Source organism: Momordica charantia, assembly GCF_013281855.1.
Source record: "Momordica charantia cultivar OHB3-1 chromosome 5 unlocalized genomic scaffold, Mcharantia_2.0 BLBB01000005.1, whole genome shotgun sequence".
NCBI classification, from domain to species: Eukaryota; Viridiplantae; Streptophyta; class Magnoliopsida; order Cucurbitales; family Cucurbitaceae; genus Momordica; species Momordica charantia.
This window is the reverse complement of record NW_028275163.1, coordinates 4,000,464-4,016,710: the sequence shown is the minus strand read 5'-3', so window position 1 is coordinate 4,016,710 and position 16,247 is coordinate 4,000,464. Positions and strand designations below refer to the sequence as shown.

Below are 16,247 nucleotides of genomic sequence, written 5' to 3'. Positions count from 1 at the left end.
GAAAGATTAAGGTTTTGTGTGAAACATAGCAAAAGCTAAGATTTTTTAGTACCTCCATCATGAGTTTTTCTCTCTATTTATAGTGAAAAACTTAGAGTCAATAAAATATTTTTTTTCTGAAAATTTTTCATGATCTAGAATTCTTTTTATAAAAGAAATTGAAACTAAAAAAAGAAAAAGAAAAGAAAAGAAAAAAAGTCTTACTTTCTACCACACTTATTCATCCATGAAATGTTAAACTTTGTTTTTCAACATATTCATGCTCCAAAAAATTAAAAAATTTCTCCATCAAATGAATCTATTTCTTATAATGAACTTGGATAACGGAAAAAAAATTTTATTTCTAAAAATATTTTCACTTTTTTCTAATGAATTACAAATAAGTTAAACCAATACATTTTACACGTTTCAAACAAAAAAAAATTGTTAATTTTGAAAATTGAAGTTATATTTAATGAATTCACGGTGGTAAAAAAGGAAATTTGACCAAAAAACTATTTTTAGATGACGTAAAATAATATTGTTTTAGAAATAAATAAAGACCCATATGAATTGATGTCGATGTTCGATTTTCGACCGTCTGATCTAATCCAGCTTCTTCCCACAGTCTGAGCGTCCACACTGTAAGATTTCCCGCTATCGTTTTGCCCTTTGTTTCAAACCCGATGTTCTCTCTGGGAAGCTCTAGAAGATGATCAAGCTTTCTTTCAATGGGGTCTATAAATTTCTGTGCTCTTTCCAGTGCTTTTTCAACCGACTCGTCTCGTAACCTCTAGCGGAATTATCTTCTTCTCGTCTGCTCTCATTGCTCTCTTGCTCGCTTCTCTCTGCTGCAGAAAGTTCTCTGTCTCAACCATTTCGGCCGCTACTGTTTCTGGTAATTCTATTTTCTTTCTGTAATTTGTTGCTTGCGGAACTGAGGAGGTTTTGGTATTTGATTTTCTTGGCAGTAGTTAGCAATTTTCAATCTGTTTGTGCTGTTCCAGAATGAGTTTGATGTATAATTCCCTTTCTTCTTCGTATTAGGGGCTTAAATGTAGTGATTTTTCAATGTCTTGCTGTTTCTTAGAATTGGTCGAATATGAAGTTTCTGCTGTCTTTATACCGTTGACATAGCCGAGTTGTTTATAATTTCTCCGTAGGTGTTTGTTAGAAAAACTTGGGGAAGTGCATATCTTATTTCAATATTTATGCTGATATTTGAAATGACTTATTAGTAATAAGAAGTGGACTGTAGAGATAGATTATAGTTGAATCTTGTTTATTTTGAATTCTATGCGGTTGCTGTCTTGGTGTGTTGAATTGACACATCTTAAAGAAATTTTGCCTTTCATCAAGTAAATGTGCATATATATTTGGGGAGTTCTGCTGCTCTACCAGCCATATGCCAGAATTTAATGTTAGATGTTACAGTCTATGTTTTGTATGAAAAAGAAGTATAGTCCTATTGGCAAAACTAAAGCTAGTATGACAAGTTTACATTTAATATTTTTTTGCATTTATAGAGAATTCTGAAGTGATAAGAGTCAACCTGATTTTGTTCGAAAAGTGTTTTTCCTCTCTCTCACTCTGTGTTATAGCTTGATTGATTAGAAGAATTATGCACTTGAGTTTAAGTTTTGAAGTGTACGAAAGATGATTAGGTGGACTGTAAATCCCATTTTGAGGTGCAGAATTGTTTTTTACTATTCCATACCCTCTAGTGCCACCTATAATTACTGATGGCAAGGCCTGAGCTTTGGTGAATTAGCCACTGAAATCTAAATCTATAACTTTATATTGGTCAAAATGCAGATTATGGCCGAACCAATATATACTGTAGCTTCTGATAGCGAAACCACTGGGGAGGAAAAAACAACTTCAACCTTTCCAGAGATTGCGGTTGGAATTGATATTGGTACTTCACAATGTAGTATTGCAGTCTGGAATGGTTCGCAGGTAGAGCTTCTTAAGAACACTAGGAATCAGAAAATTATGAGATCATATGTGACCTTCAAGGATGACACTCCTTCAGGAGGAGTCAGCAGTGAACTTTGCCATGAGTATGACATGCTCTCTGGTGCTGCAATTTTCAATATGAAACGCTTGATTGGAAGAGTTGACACCGATCCAGTTGTTCATGCAAGCAAGAGCCTTCCTTTTCTAGTGCAAACTTTAGACATTGGTGTTCGTCCATTTGTTGCAGCTTTGGTGAATAATATGTGGAGATCTACCACTCCTGAAGAAGTTCTGGCGATATTTCTAGTTGAATTGAAAATGATGGCTGAATATCAATTAAAGCGGCCAATAAGAAATGTTGTTTTGACAATTCCAGTTTCATTCAGCAGGTTTCAACTGACTCGGGTTGAACGAGCTTGTGCAATGGCTGGCCTTCAAGTCAGATTGATGCCTGAGCCAACAGCGGTAGCTTTGTTGTATGCCCAACAACAGCACCAGGCTGTGCATGAGAACATGGGCAGTGGAAGTGAAAAAATTGCCCTTGTATTCAACATGGGTGCTGGGTATTGTGATGTAGCTATATCAGCTACAGCTGGAGGAGTGTCCCAGATCAGAGCCCTGACTGGAAGCCCTATTGGAGGAGAAGATCTACTTCAGAACACCATGAAGTATCTTTTGCCAAATTCTGAATCTATATTCTCAAACCATGGAATTGATGAGATCAGAAGGATGGGATTACTACGAGTTGCAACCCAGGATGCTATCCTGAAGCTTTCATTTCAGACTAGTGCTCAAATCGATGTCAACTTAGGAAATGGGTCAAAAATATGCAAGGTCTTAAGCCGGGAGGAGTTTGAGATGGTGAACAGCAAGGTTTTTGAGAAATGTGAGAATCTTGTAAAGCAGTGCCTACATGATGCAAGAGTAGAGATTGAAGATTTGAGCGATGTGGTAGTCGTTGGTGGATGTTCATCCATACCAAAAATCAGAAAACTTCTAATGGAAATAAGTAAAAAGAAGGCACTGTATGAAGAAATCGATCCTTTAGAAGCCGCTGTTTCTGGTGCAGCCATAGAAGGTGCAGTTGCATCGGGCATTGGTGACCCCTTTGGAAGTTTAGATCTTCTCAGCATCCAAGTAACACCCCTCGCTATCGGAATTCGGGCTGATGGCAACAACTTCATTCCAATCATTCCGAAAAACACCACAATGCCAGCGCGCAAGGAGTTGGTTTTCACAACTGTTCAAGACAATCAAAGCGAAGCACTGATTGTTGTCTATGAAGGCGAAGAGGCAAGAGCAGAAGAAAACCATCTGCTTGGCTATTTCAAGATCATTGGAATTCCACCAGCACCCAAAGGAGTCCCTGAAATTACTATTTGCATGGACATTGACTCTTCAAATACGCTTAGAGTTCTAGCTGGGGCAACACTCCCAGGTGCTCAACACCCTGCAACTCCTTTCATGGAAGTCAAGATGCCGACTATCGATGATGGACACAGCTGGTGCGCGGAAGCTCTGCATGGAAAACATGGTGTGTCCATGGACTTGGTTACCTTGAGGAAGAAAAGCTAGGTGAAAAATCTGGAGGTTCCTACTCTGTTTCTGTATACACCTTTCATAAGTTTAATCTGAGTAAATAGCGAAAATAATGTGGGTGAGTGATGTAAATGTTACACTTTCATGTTTTAAATTGTCAATAGCATCCTGAAAATGAACTGCTGTGAAGTTTTCCATGCTGTAACTATTCAAAGCAATTCTAAATTGTAATGCTTCCTTGTTCATAAATTATAGAGGCTTGAAAATGCCTTCATCATGATGAACCAAGGACACAATGAGGCAATTTGTGTCCCAAATTACCCTCCAAAGTGATTCTCACATGGCCTTTGTTTTCTAGACAAAAAAACTCTCCAAAGAAAGAGTTCTACACTATTGTTTATATTAATTTGTATGGTTTTTCTTTTGGATTTAAGATGCCTACTTCATCTTAATTGAATATATGTAGTTATTAAGCCAATATTAGAAAGAATATATGTAGTTATTAAGCCAATATTAGAAATTTGGATATGCCGAAGGCCGAAGGAAGAAATGACTTCGAAGTCTTTCTTTTAAGTAGTCATTCACCGGTCTACTTCTGAGCGCATCAAGGAGATTATCTAAACATAATATACGTCTTTTTCTCATCCGAATCGTTTTCCGTCCGAATCGTTTGAAAAGAATTGAACAGAAATCTTCTCTCTTTTGGGAACAAGGTTCCATGTTGATGTGTCCATATTCCCTTTCAAAAGAAGAAGAGTAGCCTGTAAAACTGCAAACAAAAACCAAACACTCCTACACTACAACTAGTAAACTCCAAAACAAACCTCTGAACTTCAAACACTCTCAAACTCTAATGCCTTGTCCTCATCCAAACCCAATCTCTGGCTGCCCTCAATTTACAAACCCTAATTTACGGACCCCATCCCTTTATAATTAATAAACACAAATTATTGCCTTCCCACCATTAGATTCCAAACGCTAAAGGGCACTGATTTTGCGACGTCATCTCTTTTGGATCAGCCAGAAAAAAAAAACACAAACTCCCCCATCAAAACGACATGTAGTACACGACAGAAAACAATATATTTATAAATCTCACTCCCCAAAACTACATGTGTTCCTGATTCTGACCAACCCCTTCAATCTCTGTTCTGCCATTGTTTCAATTCCCAATGCCTCAACCTAAAACTCCTACCTTTTTTTTTTCTCTTAAATTCAGAACCTCCATTTTGACTTTTCTCTCGGTCTCAAACTCTCAACTTGGCAAAACAAAACCCGACACATATTCCCAATCCTACCCACTTTCTTTTGCTCTCTCATCGTTCCATGTATTCCTCATCTACTTCTTTTGTTTTCTATGAATTTTACTTGCAAAAAATTCAACTCTCTGTTTTAATCTTGGCGACTCTCTTATTGAGCAAAAACCCATTTGTGTAAAAATGATACCCAACTTAGTATATCTTAGAATATGCATAACGACAACAATTTAGTTCATACGATATCTTTCGAATCGAATCCATGAAGTCATATAAATAAGTAGATAATATCCAATAAAGTCTTGCATTTTCATGAAATTAACAGATATGAAAAAATGTATATAATATACATAGTTAGACTTTGGATTGGAAATGGGTCTTTTTTTTTCTCCTCTTTTCAACGATCTTGACATTTGATTTCACCGGCTCGACCACGCTACCCATTTCCAATGCATGGTTTTTCTTTTCTTTTTTTTTTTTTTTGGGTTCCAAAACCCAAAAACGTAGACTTTGTAAAAGATCCACCAACTTAAAAAAAAATGGACAATTTGCACAGCGTTTCACACCCCGTCTAGCACGTTGTCGTCTTCTCCTCAAACTCGAAGCTTTTTCTTTCTTGGTCCACCCAAACATCAACTCCCAACTCGCGTCGCGACTCGGACTGAGTTACCAACACACCAACTCGTCAATTATTCGTAGTGGGATTTGAGAATACAGTCCATTGTGGACCTTTTTTTGGTCGATTGATTGATTGATTAATGTTAAAATTTTCGTATCTTGTTGTAGGGACAAATGTGTAGGAAGAAGTCTTCTTTTTTGTACTAAATCAGAACCGTTGAGACATTGACACGTGTCGGCGTCTGAGGTGGGGAGCGACGATGGAGATCAGTCCGCCAAGTGGGGGCCTCATCTTTGACCTGTAGATCATCTCATCGTACGGTCTTCGGTAGAATTTCAACAGCGGCCGGAACGCTTCCCGGCTCTTCTCCGTTCTGCTGACGTGGAACTCCTTCCGGAAGAACACCGCCGGCGATTGCAGGAACGACGGCCGTGGGGTCCGCGGGTGGTTGACTTTTCCGCCCCCGCCGCCGGCCATGGCGGCGGCTTTCGGCGGCAACGGCGTCGATGGAAACAAGCTTTTCCTCGTCAGCCTCGAGCTGTAACTTCCGTCGTTGATTCCGCCACGTGGCGTTCTCGCAGCCGGCGATGCGAACGACAGCGAACGGGCGTTAAGTGGGGAGATCAGCGCCGGCCCCAGTGGACAGGGACTGGTGGGCCCCACTTTTGAAGCTGACGTGTCGGTTAGGCTGAGATACCACGGCTTCAGAGAGTCGAAATGGTGGGATACGGTGAAGGAGAAGCGGGACGATGCGGATGAGCCGATCTTGGCCGTTGGTTCAATCGAAGATTGATCGAATCGGAGGGACGCGGCTCGCGGATAGGCTGCAAAGTCGTTGAAGTCCAACGAATCTTCAAAATCTAGAGACGACACCACCATCGTCACCGTTGATAGCTCAACGAACGGTCGAACGCCCTGCAGTTCCATCATTTAAACATGGGTACGAAAACACCAGATCCAATAATCCCATCAACATAAAAATTTATTTTTTCAAAGAAAAGAAAATACATTATCTCAAATTTGTTAACGTTTAAATCCTATCTTATTACTTCTTATATGAAATTAATACATATATAACCCTAAGAAAGAATACCAACTTCACGTATGGGCAGGTCAGAAGTTAATTCAATACCAGAACACAAATAACATAAAAAATAGCTATTTTCTAAGAGTATGAGAATCAAGACAAACATTTCGATTAAAATGAAAATATAAAAACTAAAAATAATATTTAAACATGAGAATAAAATTGAAAAAATAAATGAAATGAGCGTGAAACTCTAAAAGCTAAAGTAAGAGTTTGAAATATTTTTTAATAATAAATCATTGACATGGAATATTTTATCCCAAGTTAGGAACAAAAATTGACTATTGAGGCAATTATGGCCCACAATACGAAGAAAAAAGAAGGCTGCATACAAAAAAAAAAAAAAAAAAGAGCACAATAGACGATCGACTCTACAAAAAGCAAAAGACAAAATATTTTAAATAAAGTGCTCAAACGTAAACATATGCAGTGCAGTCAATATTTCCTTAATTATTCTACATTAATCAAAGAAATAAACAAAATTAAAAAATAAAAATACCTTCCAAAGATATGAGAAGAGAGACGGTGGATCTATAACGAAGGCGGAATGGAGGAGGCCAGGATAGAAATCGGCCACGATCTTCAGCATCGCCAGAAATAAGTTCATAAAAGCCGAAGCCGACCTGAAAAAGCCTGCATTTTTCCCACGCTTTCACATATTTACTCCATTGCCCCAATCATTTTCTTTTTTACACCCCAAAAAAGATTTTAATTCCAAATACTCCCCACTAATTAATATTAATAATTTCTTTTCTTAAAGTCTGAGCAAAAGTCGAATTCTGGGGACTTCTGCTCAATCTCCGAGTAAAGTACTGCTGGAATTGACCAATTCTACGAGAGAATGGATGGAGACACTTCAATTCCCGATATTGCCCCTGGGTTCCCTCCGGTCCTAAAAGTGGTGGCTCTTGACAGCGACACCGCCGTGCCACACCGGACAGTTTCTGAGACCGCCTCAGACTCTGCCGCCACTCCCACAATATGGCTTTATTTTCAATCTCTCTCATTTTATTACTTTTGTTTTTGCTTTTTTTTTCCTAAGTTTTTTCCTTTTTGCAAATGGTGTGGAATTTAAGATTCAGAGTTTTTACTTACTTGCGTCGAAAAGGATGATCATTTGGTTGGTGTTCTTCGGCATGGTCCCGATGGCCACTTCCAGCGTGAACACAAGCAGACGAATGAACCTATAATGAGATTTAAAAAAAAAAAAAAGGGAAAATAATAATGAGATTTCTGTAAATGTAATCATTTTTGTTCTCTGTGGTGGAGATTTTCTTGTTTTGTCGTTCTGGGGTTTGATTTACTCACAGTTTCTGCGAATGGAACTTGGGATAATCCTGCTTAATCCGGAAAATCTGCCACAAAAAAGTACACAAAAACTATCACTCTCTTTCCTAGAGAGCGAAAAACAATGCGATTGATAAGAAGATCATTTTAATTCAAAGAAAAAATAGACTAAAAGGTTATAAATTTAAATTTCTACGTACTAGAGGACAACGCCATTCAAATGTAGTTTACTTTAGTTTCCTCTTAATAATAATTCAGTTTAAAATCCGTATGTTCCTATGACTTGGTGTAAGCAAATTCAAAATATAGTATTTAAAATTCGTTCATACATTCAAAATGAGTGAAGATTTTGTATAATATAAAAAATTATAAACTATAAATATTTGACTATGTATCTATATCTAATTAATGTAGGTTGACGTTAAATACCAGAACGGGTCGTAATTCTTCGTCGTGGCCGGCAACATAAGCGACGCCATCGGCGAGCTCGGCGGAGAACTCATCGGCGATCAGATGATCTGCGAGAGAGAGAATATTCAAAATAAAAGAGACGAATAAACCGGAGATTCTTTGGCCAAAAAAATTTTTGGTTTTTTTTAATGTCGTTTTGAAAGGAATGGAATCACGTAAGTGACTTTAATCATTACTAGGTAAGATCGTGAGCCTACTTTAAAACGTTTATATATCCCAATAAAAAGAAAAAAAAAGCAAGATTCTCAAATTTAAAATAAAAGAAAAAAAAAAAACTAAAAGTACCAATGCCAATGCTATCCCTCCAAGAAAGGCAAGCCCTCAAGCTCTTCACTGCCTTCTTCACATTCTCTCCTTTAGCCTTCAGAAACCTCTCCACACAAGCAGTATTACAAAACTTCTCCTACACGAACCAAAAAGAATAAAAAAAAAAATTAAACGGAATGGTTATCAAACTGATTCAAACTTAGTTTGAAGACGGATTTTTGACGGACCTGTTTGGTTGTGAGTGGGGCTTGTTTGCTGAGAAGTCGAAGAACGGCTTGAACTCTCTCGTCTCTGTGATCATTCTTCCCCATTTTCCTAAGCAACTGATCTTCGAGAAAAAACACTCCTTCTGATAATACCAAACTTCTGCTTCACGCAATTTAAAAAGAAAAAGAAATTGATCGTTTAGAGAGAGGGAGAGAGAAAGGGAGGAGAGAGGAGTGTTTGAATAAACAAGATGTGGGGAGATTTGGAAGGCTATATATTTATAACAAACGATGGAGGAATAACGCCGTTATAAAGGGAGGGGCTTTTGAAAAAGGGAAAGAGAAAAAAAATAACGGCAACAGTCATGTTGGTCAATGGGTTGGTGAGAATGATATTGTTGGTCCGACAGGGATTTTGGCGACGGAAAACGTAGTCGGCGGGGACGCCGTCAACTGCCGGTTTGTGGGGAATATTTTTTGGCTATCTACACACAATTTGTATCTCTCACCTCACTGCACCCACTCAGAGGAGGGGGGGCTTTTTAATTAATTCCCTTTTTTCTTTTTTCGGTTCCCATTAATGGGTTGGAAATGGAAGTACGGACTTGGTTTGCCGGTTTTGCCCTCGGTTTTTATGGGTTATTTCCATGTACAGCTTGCATGGTAATTAGGAAGGAGGGAGCAAAAAATGGCGAGTAGACTGTGTGAGTAGGCCAATGGGAACGAGACAGTAGATACCCAAATTAACATCCTTTATTGTTTCCATCTTAAATACAAGTGATTTTTTTTTTAATATTACATCCAACTAAGCCAACCTAACTAGTAGCTCGATCGCTCGAAATATAACCCAAGAGCCGAACTAACATCCTTCACATCTGCCGCCTACATTGCTAGTCGAGTCGATAAGAGGATACTCCGTGAGGAATGGATCTCTGACGTATTCCACAACAACACACGTTATGATCGATTTCTAAGACGCGAAATAGTCGTTGGAACCTTGTCGGACGCCCTGTCGGAAACTTCACTGATAAATAAATACACTCGTCTCACTTTCAAGTATGCAAAACTATATTCTCCCTCGGATTTAGCTCAGCTGCATACTAAATTGCTTACTTGCCATCTTAGTTCACTAATCAAATTAATATCCGTCCAAATTGAACTTCACAAACTTGGTCAGCAACTTATCTAATATTAACGTTAATAATTATAAGTGATATACTTCAATATCAGTTACATCAAGATGGAAACAAGGGCAAGAGATGTAATTTAAGGGAGAGGAAAGTAAAAGTAAAAAATGAGTTGGTAATTAAAATTGATTGTTTGAAAGAATGGGGATTGTTGGCAATGATAGCAAGGTGGACTAAAGGATGGAGGAATGAGTGGTGATGGGCCGGGTAAAACCCGTGAACCTGAACGGATATCGCGGGATAATCACACGTACCATCCGTTCCACACACGTACTGATACAGCGCTTTCGGGTGCTTGATTGCCATTGATTTTCTTTCGTCCTCTCCCACTTCTGCTGCGCCGCACTCCACTGTATTTTTCCCCTCGCCTTCTTCCACGCTGGATTATTTCTTTAATTTTCTAATTTTCCTTTTTGGCTCTTTCTTTCATTTCGTTAGAGGTAACGTCTGATTTGATTGAATAAGCTTAATTAGGAGCGATTTAATTTTAATTTTTTAATTAGTTTCTTCAATTTATGTTAATTTTGTTGTCAAACCGAATTCACTACCACTCCTAACAGAATTAATATTATGTCTTTTATACTATTCATAACTTGATAATGGGATAGTTGTTTCATTGTTTTTTTTACCAATCTTATTGTCAATCCGAGTCAAAGTATTTCTTATATTCCTAAAATATATGGTTTTATTTGGCTAAATATGTATTTCTTTCGTGGTTTTTTAATTTAGTTTTACTGTTTAGAAAGTTTCTTTAATACCTCATGTTTTTTATTTTTTCTTTTCCGGTTATATCCTTTATGTTAGTGATTTTTTTAGTTCAATTATTGTGGGCTGGGAATCAAACTATTATCTTTAGAATGGTAATAGATATTATATCTACTAAGCTATGCTCATATTAGTTTTTATATCAAATGTTAACATTAGTTGGTAATTACCCCAATGGACTTAATTAGTCCACAAAGACTTTATTTAATCTATCTTTTATCTCATTTTATTCAAAAAAAAAAAAAGAAAAGAAAGAAAAATGCTAACATGATATGGTAATTTTTTTAAGTACAACATTTGAGATGGGGATTCGAACTTACGATCTTTGATCGGAGATAGGTGTCTTAACCAGTTGAACTATATTATTCAGGTAAACAACATCATACGATACTTAGAGATTAATTTTATTTGTGGAGTTTACGAACTCTTCAAAGAATTGGAGGAGAAATTAGATTTTTTTTTTATTCTATTAGATACTTCTGTAAATTTTTACTAATAACTAAGTATTATATAAATTTATTGTCGGTCAATTTAATATCTACTAACAATATAGTTAAAAGTTAATAAGATATGAGAAGTTAATTTGAAATTTTCTACACGTTAATAAGTGAAGCGTGAAAAAAAAACCCCCCTCAGACATTACAAACTAGACCATATATTAGCCTTATTTCGCAAAAAAAAAAAAAAAATTTAAAAGTATCTAACAGCTTTTATTTAATTTTAACGGTAAACTTTTCAAATAAAATTTTAATTTTTGAACTACAGTTTCGATAATTATTCCTCTCATTTCCCCCCTATTTACTGATTCCAATATGCAAGGGACAGAAAATCTATTGAATAATTAATAAAAAGAATTGAAGTTAATAAAATATCCCAACAAGGTGTTTTTTGGTACTAGTAATTTTAAGAAACGACGACGGTTCGAGTCTTGGGTAATTGGAATTTAGAGAAACACATAAATCCACGAAGTCAAAGCCTTGATAATTGTCGTCCAATCTCGTGTTAAAAAAAGCTGTCCCTAACTCCGTCATCGTCACGGCGGTGACCTTAAATTTCTACACGTGTCAATCCTCCATTATCTCCTCAACGTCCTCCACGTGTCACTGTACTTTTATCAATATTTTTTTTCCAATTACACGTGAGAGTGAAAAATTCGAGTTTTTAACTTATTTGTTAAAAATATAATACAAGTTATACTCAGATTAACTAACGATTGGTTGATTTTTTTTTTCCAATCCATTTTCCTCCCTTTGGGATTTATCTACATAATCTTGTTCTTGTTTTCATTTGTATTGTTTTCGATTTCCTACGTACATTTGTATTGTTTTTAATTTTCTCTCTTAATTCCTCTTTTAAGAGTTTCCAAAATCATTAATCAGTGTTCATGAAAAATTAAAAAAGATAATGACGCGTGAATGTTATTGATCAAGGTTATTAATTGTTATTATTATAACATTTTTAACAAATCTATTTTCAATCAAACAATTAATCATTTTGGTCGTCAACATGAGCTTACTGCGTTGTTCAAGGTTGGAGGTTCGATGTCCTCCCTTCCCCACAATTATTGTAAAAAAAATCGAACAATTAATCATTTTAAATAAGATAAAGTTATCACGAGTGAAAAGTTATATTTCTAAATATTTCATATTACAGTTATAATTGAAAAGTTATAACAAATCCGTAGTTAAAAGTTATATATATTTGAATCTCCCTTGTGTTATATTCAATGATTATTTCAAAAAATAAAGTAAAAGTAAAAATAACAAATTATAAAAATTATTATTTTTGTAGGAAATAGAAACAATTAGATTATAGCGACGTATTGAATAGTTTTAGTTTTAGGCGTTTTCCAAAGCTGAGAAGTATGGAGGTAACTTTATCGTGATAATTAAACTAATGAATAAAAGCTGTTTCCTAGTGTAAAATAGCCTTCCCTTTGTCTTCTTTCAAATTTGGGCACATATCACAGATTCTCTCCTTCTTTACCTTTGACTTCTTTTATTTATTTATTTTTATATTTATATTTTTTGCTAATTTTATTTCTTTGTGCATCTCATGATTCTCCCATATCAAATACAATTATATTCATTTTTCTGTTTATTTTTTTAACTTTCTAGAAATACGGATTCCATTCCAAAACTAATTGACAATAAAAATAGTAGCCCACGTCTATTATAAATTATGATTAAGTTTCATCTCTTTTCAATGTGAAATTCTTAACATATCCCTTCTAGATCATTGCTACTTTTGGTAATGAGAGGAGTAATCCATGTCTATTACAAACCATTATTAATAATGACTGGTTGGTAATGATATATTCTTGTGCTCACAACTATTAATGTTTGATAACTAAAAAAATTATAAAAGCAGATAAATTTTTTTTTTTAATTTGGAGCTGTGGTATAGAGATAAATATCATTAATCAAGACTTAATTAAGTATTTTTTTAAATAATAATAAATATACTATTTTGGCTATACATACAGGTGGGTGACGATTGGTTGAAGGATGAGCTACCACGTGGACAATGACTGTGATGTATAAAGTTGAATCCTCTACCTACCCTTTGAATCTCTCTCTTTTTTTTCCCTTTCTTTTTCAACTTGGGAGAGAGATTTCAAATTTTGAAACAAAACCCTCCTTTTCTCTCTCTCTCTCTCTCTCTGTATCTGATCATTTGTTTGGGTCACCCACTACACAACATATAGACCATACTATAAATGATAGTTTTTTTTTTGCATTATAATATTCAAATCCACATATTGCCTTCCTCTCTGGCTTTACTCTCTCTCTAATGAGAACCCACTTGAAGTTGAAAAGGGTGGCAGAATTTCCATTATAAAATGAGATATTTGGTTTCCAATTTGGTTGATGTGTAGGGCCTATTTGGTCTAGTTTCTTTGTCACTAAAATTTGGATTGCAACTCTTATAGCCTCTAGCAATGCCTGTTAAAGGTAATAATATATTTAATTTCTCTTCATAGGAAAGAAAAAAGGCATATATATATATATATATATATATCAAATGTATATTTATATATAACATAGGCATGCCTCTATATATATATATATATGTAATAGTTTGATTTCATGAATTGGGTTTGTGAAATAAAGCCTACATTTAATATAATGAGTTAGTTTGCTAAAACTTAGGGATCATGCATAAACTTAGAAAATTTTGTTAAGCACATGAATTGGGAGGAAATATCGACTCAAAGGATTCGAACAAAAAATCTCTCGCTCTAATTCCATTTAAACATAATTAAACGATCAATGAATCTAAAATCTTAAACTGTTGGGTTAGAGTAAATTTATAGATATATATGTTAAGGATCTCATATTGAAAAGATAAGGGACCAAAGTTTGTAATGTAAGTGAGCTACTATTCTCATTGTCAATTAATTTTGATATAAAACCTCATGATCAAAATGGGATCCGACCAAGATTGGTGAACCGAAAAGAGGCACGATTTTGAGAGGGTGAAGGATCTCATATTCAAAAAATAAGAGAACTAAACCCATGAATATTTGATAATCTAACATATATTTAAAAGTATTTTTTTTAGTTATTCTTTATTATAATTCAAAGATAAACTTTGTCATCTACAAACCTAAGCCAAGTTTGATTGAACTCGTGAGTCAATTCCCTCTTAAATTGGGTTCATTTATTGTTTTTTTTAATATGTCGAAAAATACTTTTTAAAAAGTATTTTTAAAATTAACAAATGCCTCTATTTTCATTATCAAATAAAAATACATAAAATTGAAGGACAAAGTTGCTAGCTAGCTAGCTTCTATACCTAATTGTAATCTTGTACTATTGATAAGAATATGAAATAAAATGTTGAACCATTTGCTGTGCTATCATGCAACTTTGTGTCACTTCAAATCACTTTTTGTCCTACTCATTCTTTATTCCATATAAACTTTGATTACTTTAAAAGTTAATTATTTAACCCTAATTAATAAAGTAATTAAGCCACTATTGATTAGGGTTTAAAGGTAAAGAAGATCAATCATTGTACATCAGTAGTGGTAGGGTTAACTACAAATTAAAACAACCCCCTTTGTTGTTCAGAGGTTTAAAAAAATCATATATCATCATCACCCTAATTAAATTAAAGCTTGATTAAAAAAACTAACAACGATTGTTACCTTTAAAATGTTTTAAATAAAATCTAAATAATCTGTTACCATCGTGATCTAACCTAAATGTCAATATATAAATTATAGATCTAAATTTGTACCATATTTATTTAGTATATGAAGGTCCTACATGTACACATAAATATATATATAAAATTTTTTTTATATGAAATTTAATTTTCTAAATCAAATATTCAGAAAATTTATCCTATATTTACTTTTAATATTTATTATGTATTTTATATGTCAAGAATAATAAAAGAATATTTTAATTTATGTTATGAAAAACATTATAAAACTGGAACAAGAAAGTAGATTTTATTGTTTTCAAGATTTCTACACAATTGTGTAAACACTGAAAAAAAACGAAAAATAGAAATAGTTAAAACAAGAAATAAAAAACGAAATTGAAAATGGAAAAGATCCTCAATTACCCCTTCATTTCCCACTCATTTACTCACATACAACTCGACCAAATTTGAAATACACAATCATCAACCAAACCCTCCAAAACCAAAAAGAAAAGGAAAAAAAAAAGCTCAATATAGCAATAATGAAAAACTCTCAACGGTTTATAAATGGAAATATCTATATATATTATGATCTATGAAGCTTTTTCCCATTTCCCTCCGACCTAATCAGCGAACAGCCAACCAAAAGCAAAGAGAGATAAAAGGGCGACTGAAGAAGTAATGAATAGGTTCCTTTAAGGTTTGCAGAAAAAAGATCAGTTCAAAAAATAAAATTAAAAATTAAAAGAAAAGGGAAGAAACAGACAAGTGTCGAAAATGTTGAAAAATAGCATCGGACTTTGAGTAACCGTTGAAGAAGAAAAAAAAAAAGAAAGTAAAATTTGATCCACAGGAAACAGAAGAAGAAGAAAAAGTTGAAATGATTGAATAATGGTGTAAATGTGGGGGAGAGAGGGGCCATGGCAGCTGGTTTTAATTTCTGTTTTGTGGGCCGCCATTGAAGACCAAACTCTTTCTTCTATTCCTTCTAATTTCTTTTGCCATTTACAAGCTGTTTTTGTACACTCGTGTTTCTTTTTTTCTTCCCCATTCTCATTCATTTTTTTTTTTTTTTATCTCAAAAGGGTGTTTTGTATATATAGTCTTTGTTTGCATCTTCAATAGAGAGATTGTTTTCAAAACATTTGTGAAGGAGATTTAGGAGTTGCTCGGTCTCTGGCTTACACAACATGTATTGTTATGAATGATTGGATGGTTCGGTGTAGGTTGGAATTTTGGTTGAATATATAATCGTGTCTTATGGTGTTTTATATTATATTACAGGGAGAAGAGCCTATTGATTTTTTGAGATGATAATAAATATATATTATTGATTGAGCTGTATTTGAGTTGACCGTTAATAAATTTTAAAAAAGTAACAATATAATGTTAATGAATTTAGTTCTATTTGGTATAGTGACAACTCATTCTTATCAGGTAAGTTAATAGGGTTAGGTGTACTCCAAAGTT

The 16,247-nt window shown here is 34.6% G+C and overlaps 2 protein-coding genes across 2 annotated transcripts; one reads left to right on the top strand and one right to left on the bottom strand.

Moving 5' to 3' along the window:
- The first annotated feature begins 585 nt into the window (after positions 1-585).
- HSP70T-2 (heat-shock protein 70T-2) lies at positions 586-3,761 on the top strand. The gene is made up of 2 exons (XM_022282574.2): positions 586-877; positions 1,795-3,761. Exon 2 carries the CDS (start codon positions 1,798-1,800, stop codon positions 3,511-3,513), a length of 1,716 nt encoding a protein of 571 aa, XP_022138266.1. The 5' UTR covers positions 586-877; positions 1,795-1,797; the 3' UTR covers positions 3,514-3,761.
- A 1,217-nt stretch (positions 3,762-4,978) lies between these two features.
- LOC111009405 (uncharacterized) lies at positions 4,979-8,929 on the bottom strand. Its single transcript, XM_088123682.1, has 7 exons — positions 8,692-8,929; positions 8,483-8,600; positions 8,156-8,244; positions 7,748-7,794; positions 7,535-7,623; positions 6,939-7,072; positions 4,979-6,267 (listed from the first exon to the last, which is right to left on the bottom strand). Exons 1-7 carry the CDS (start codon positions 8,773-8,775, stop codon positions 5,560-5,562), a joined length of 1,269 nt encoding a protein of 422 aa, XP_087979808.1. The 5' UTR covers positions 8,776-8,929; the 3' UTR covers positions 4,979-5,559.
- Positions 8,930-16,247: the final 7,318 nt, after the last annotated feature.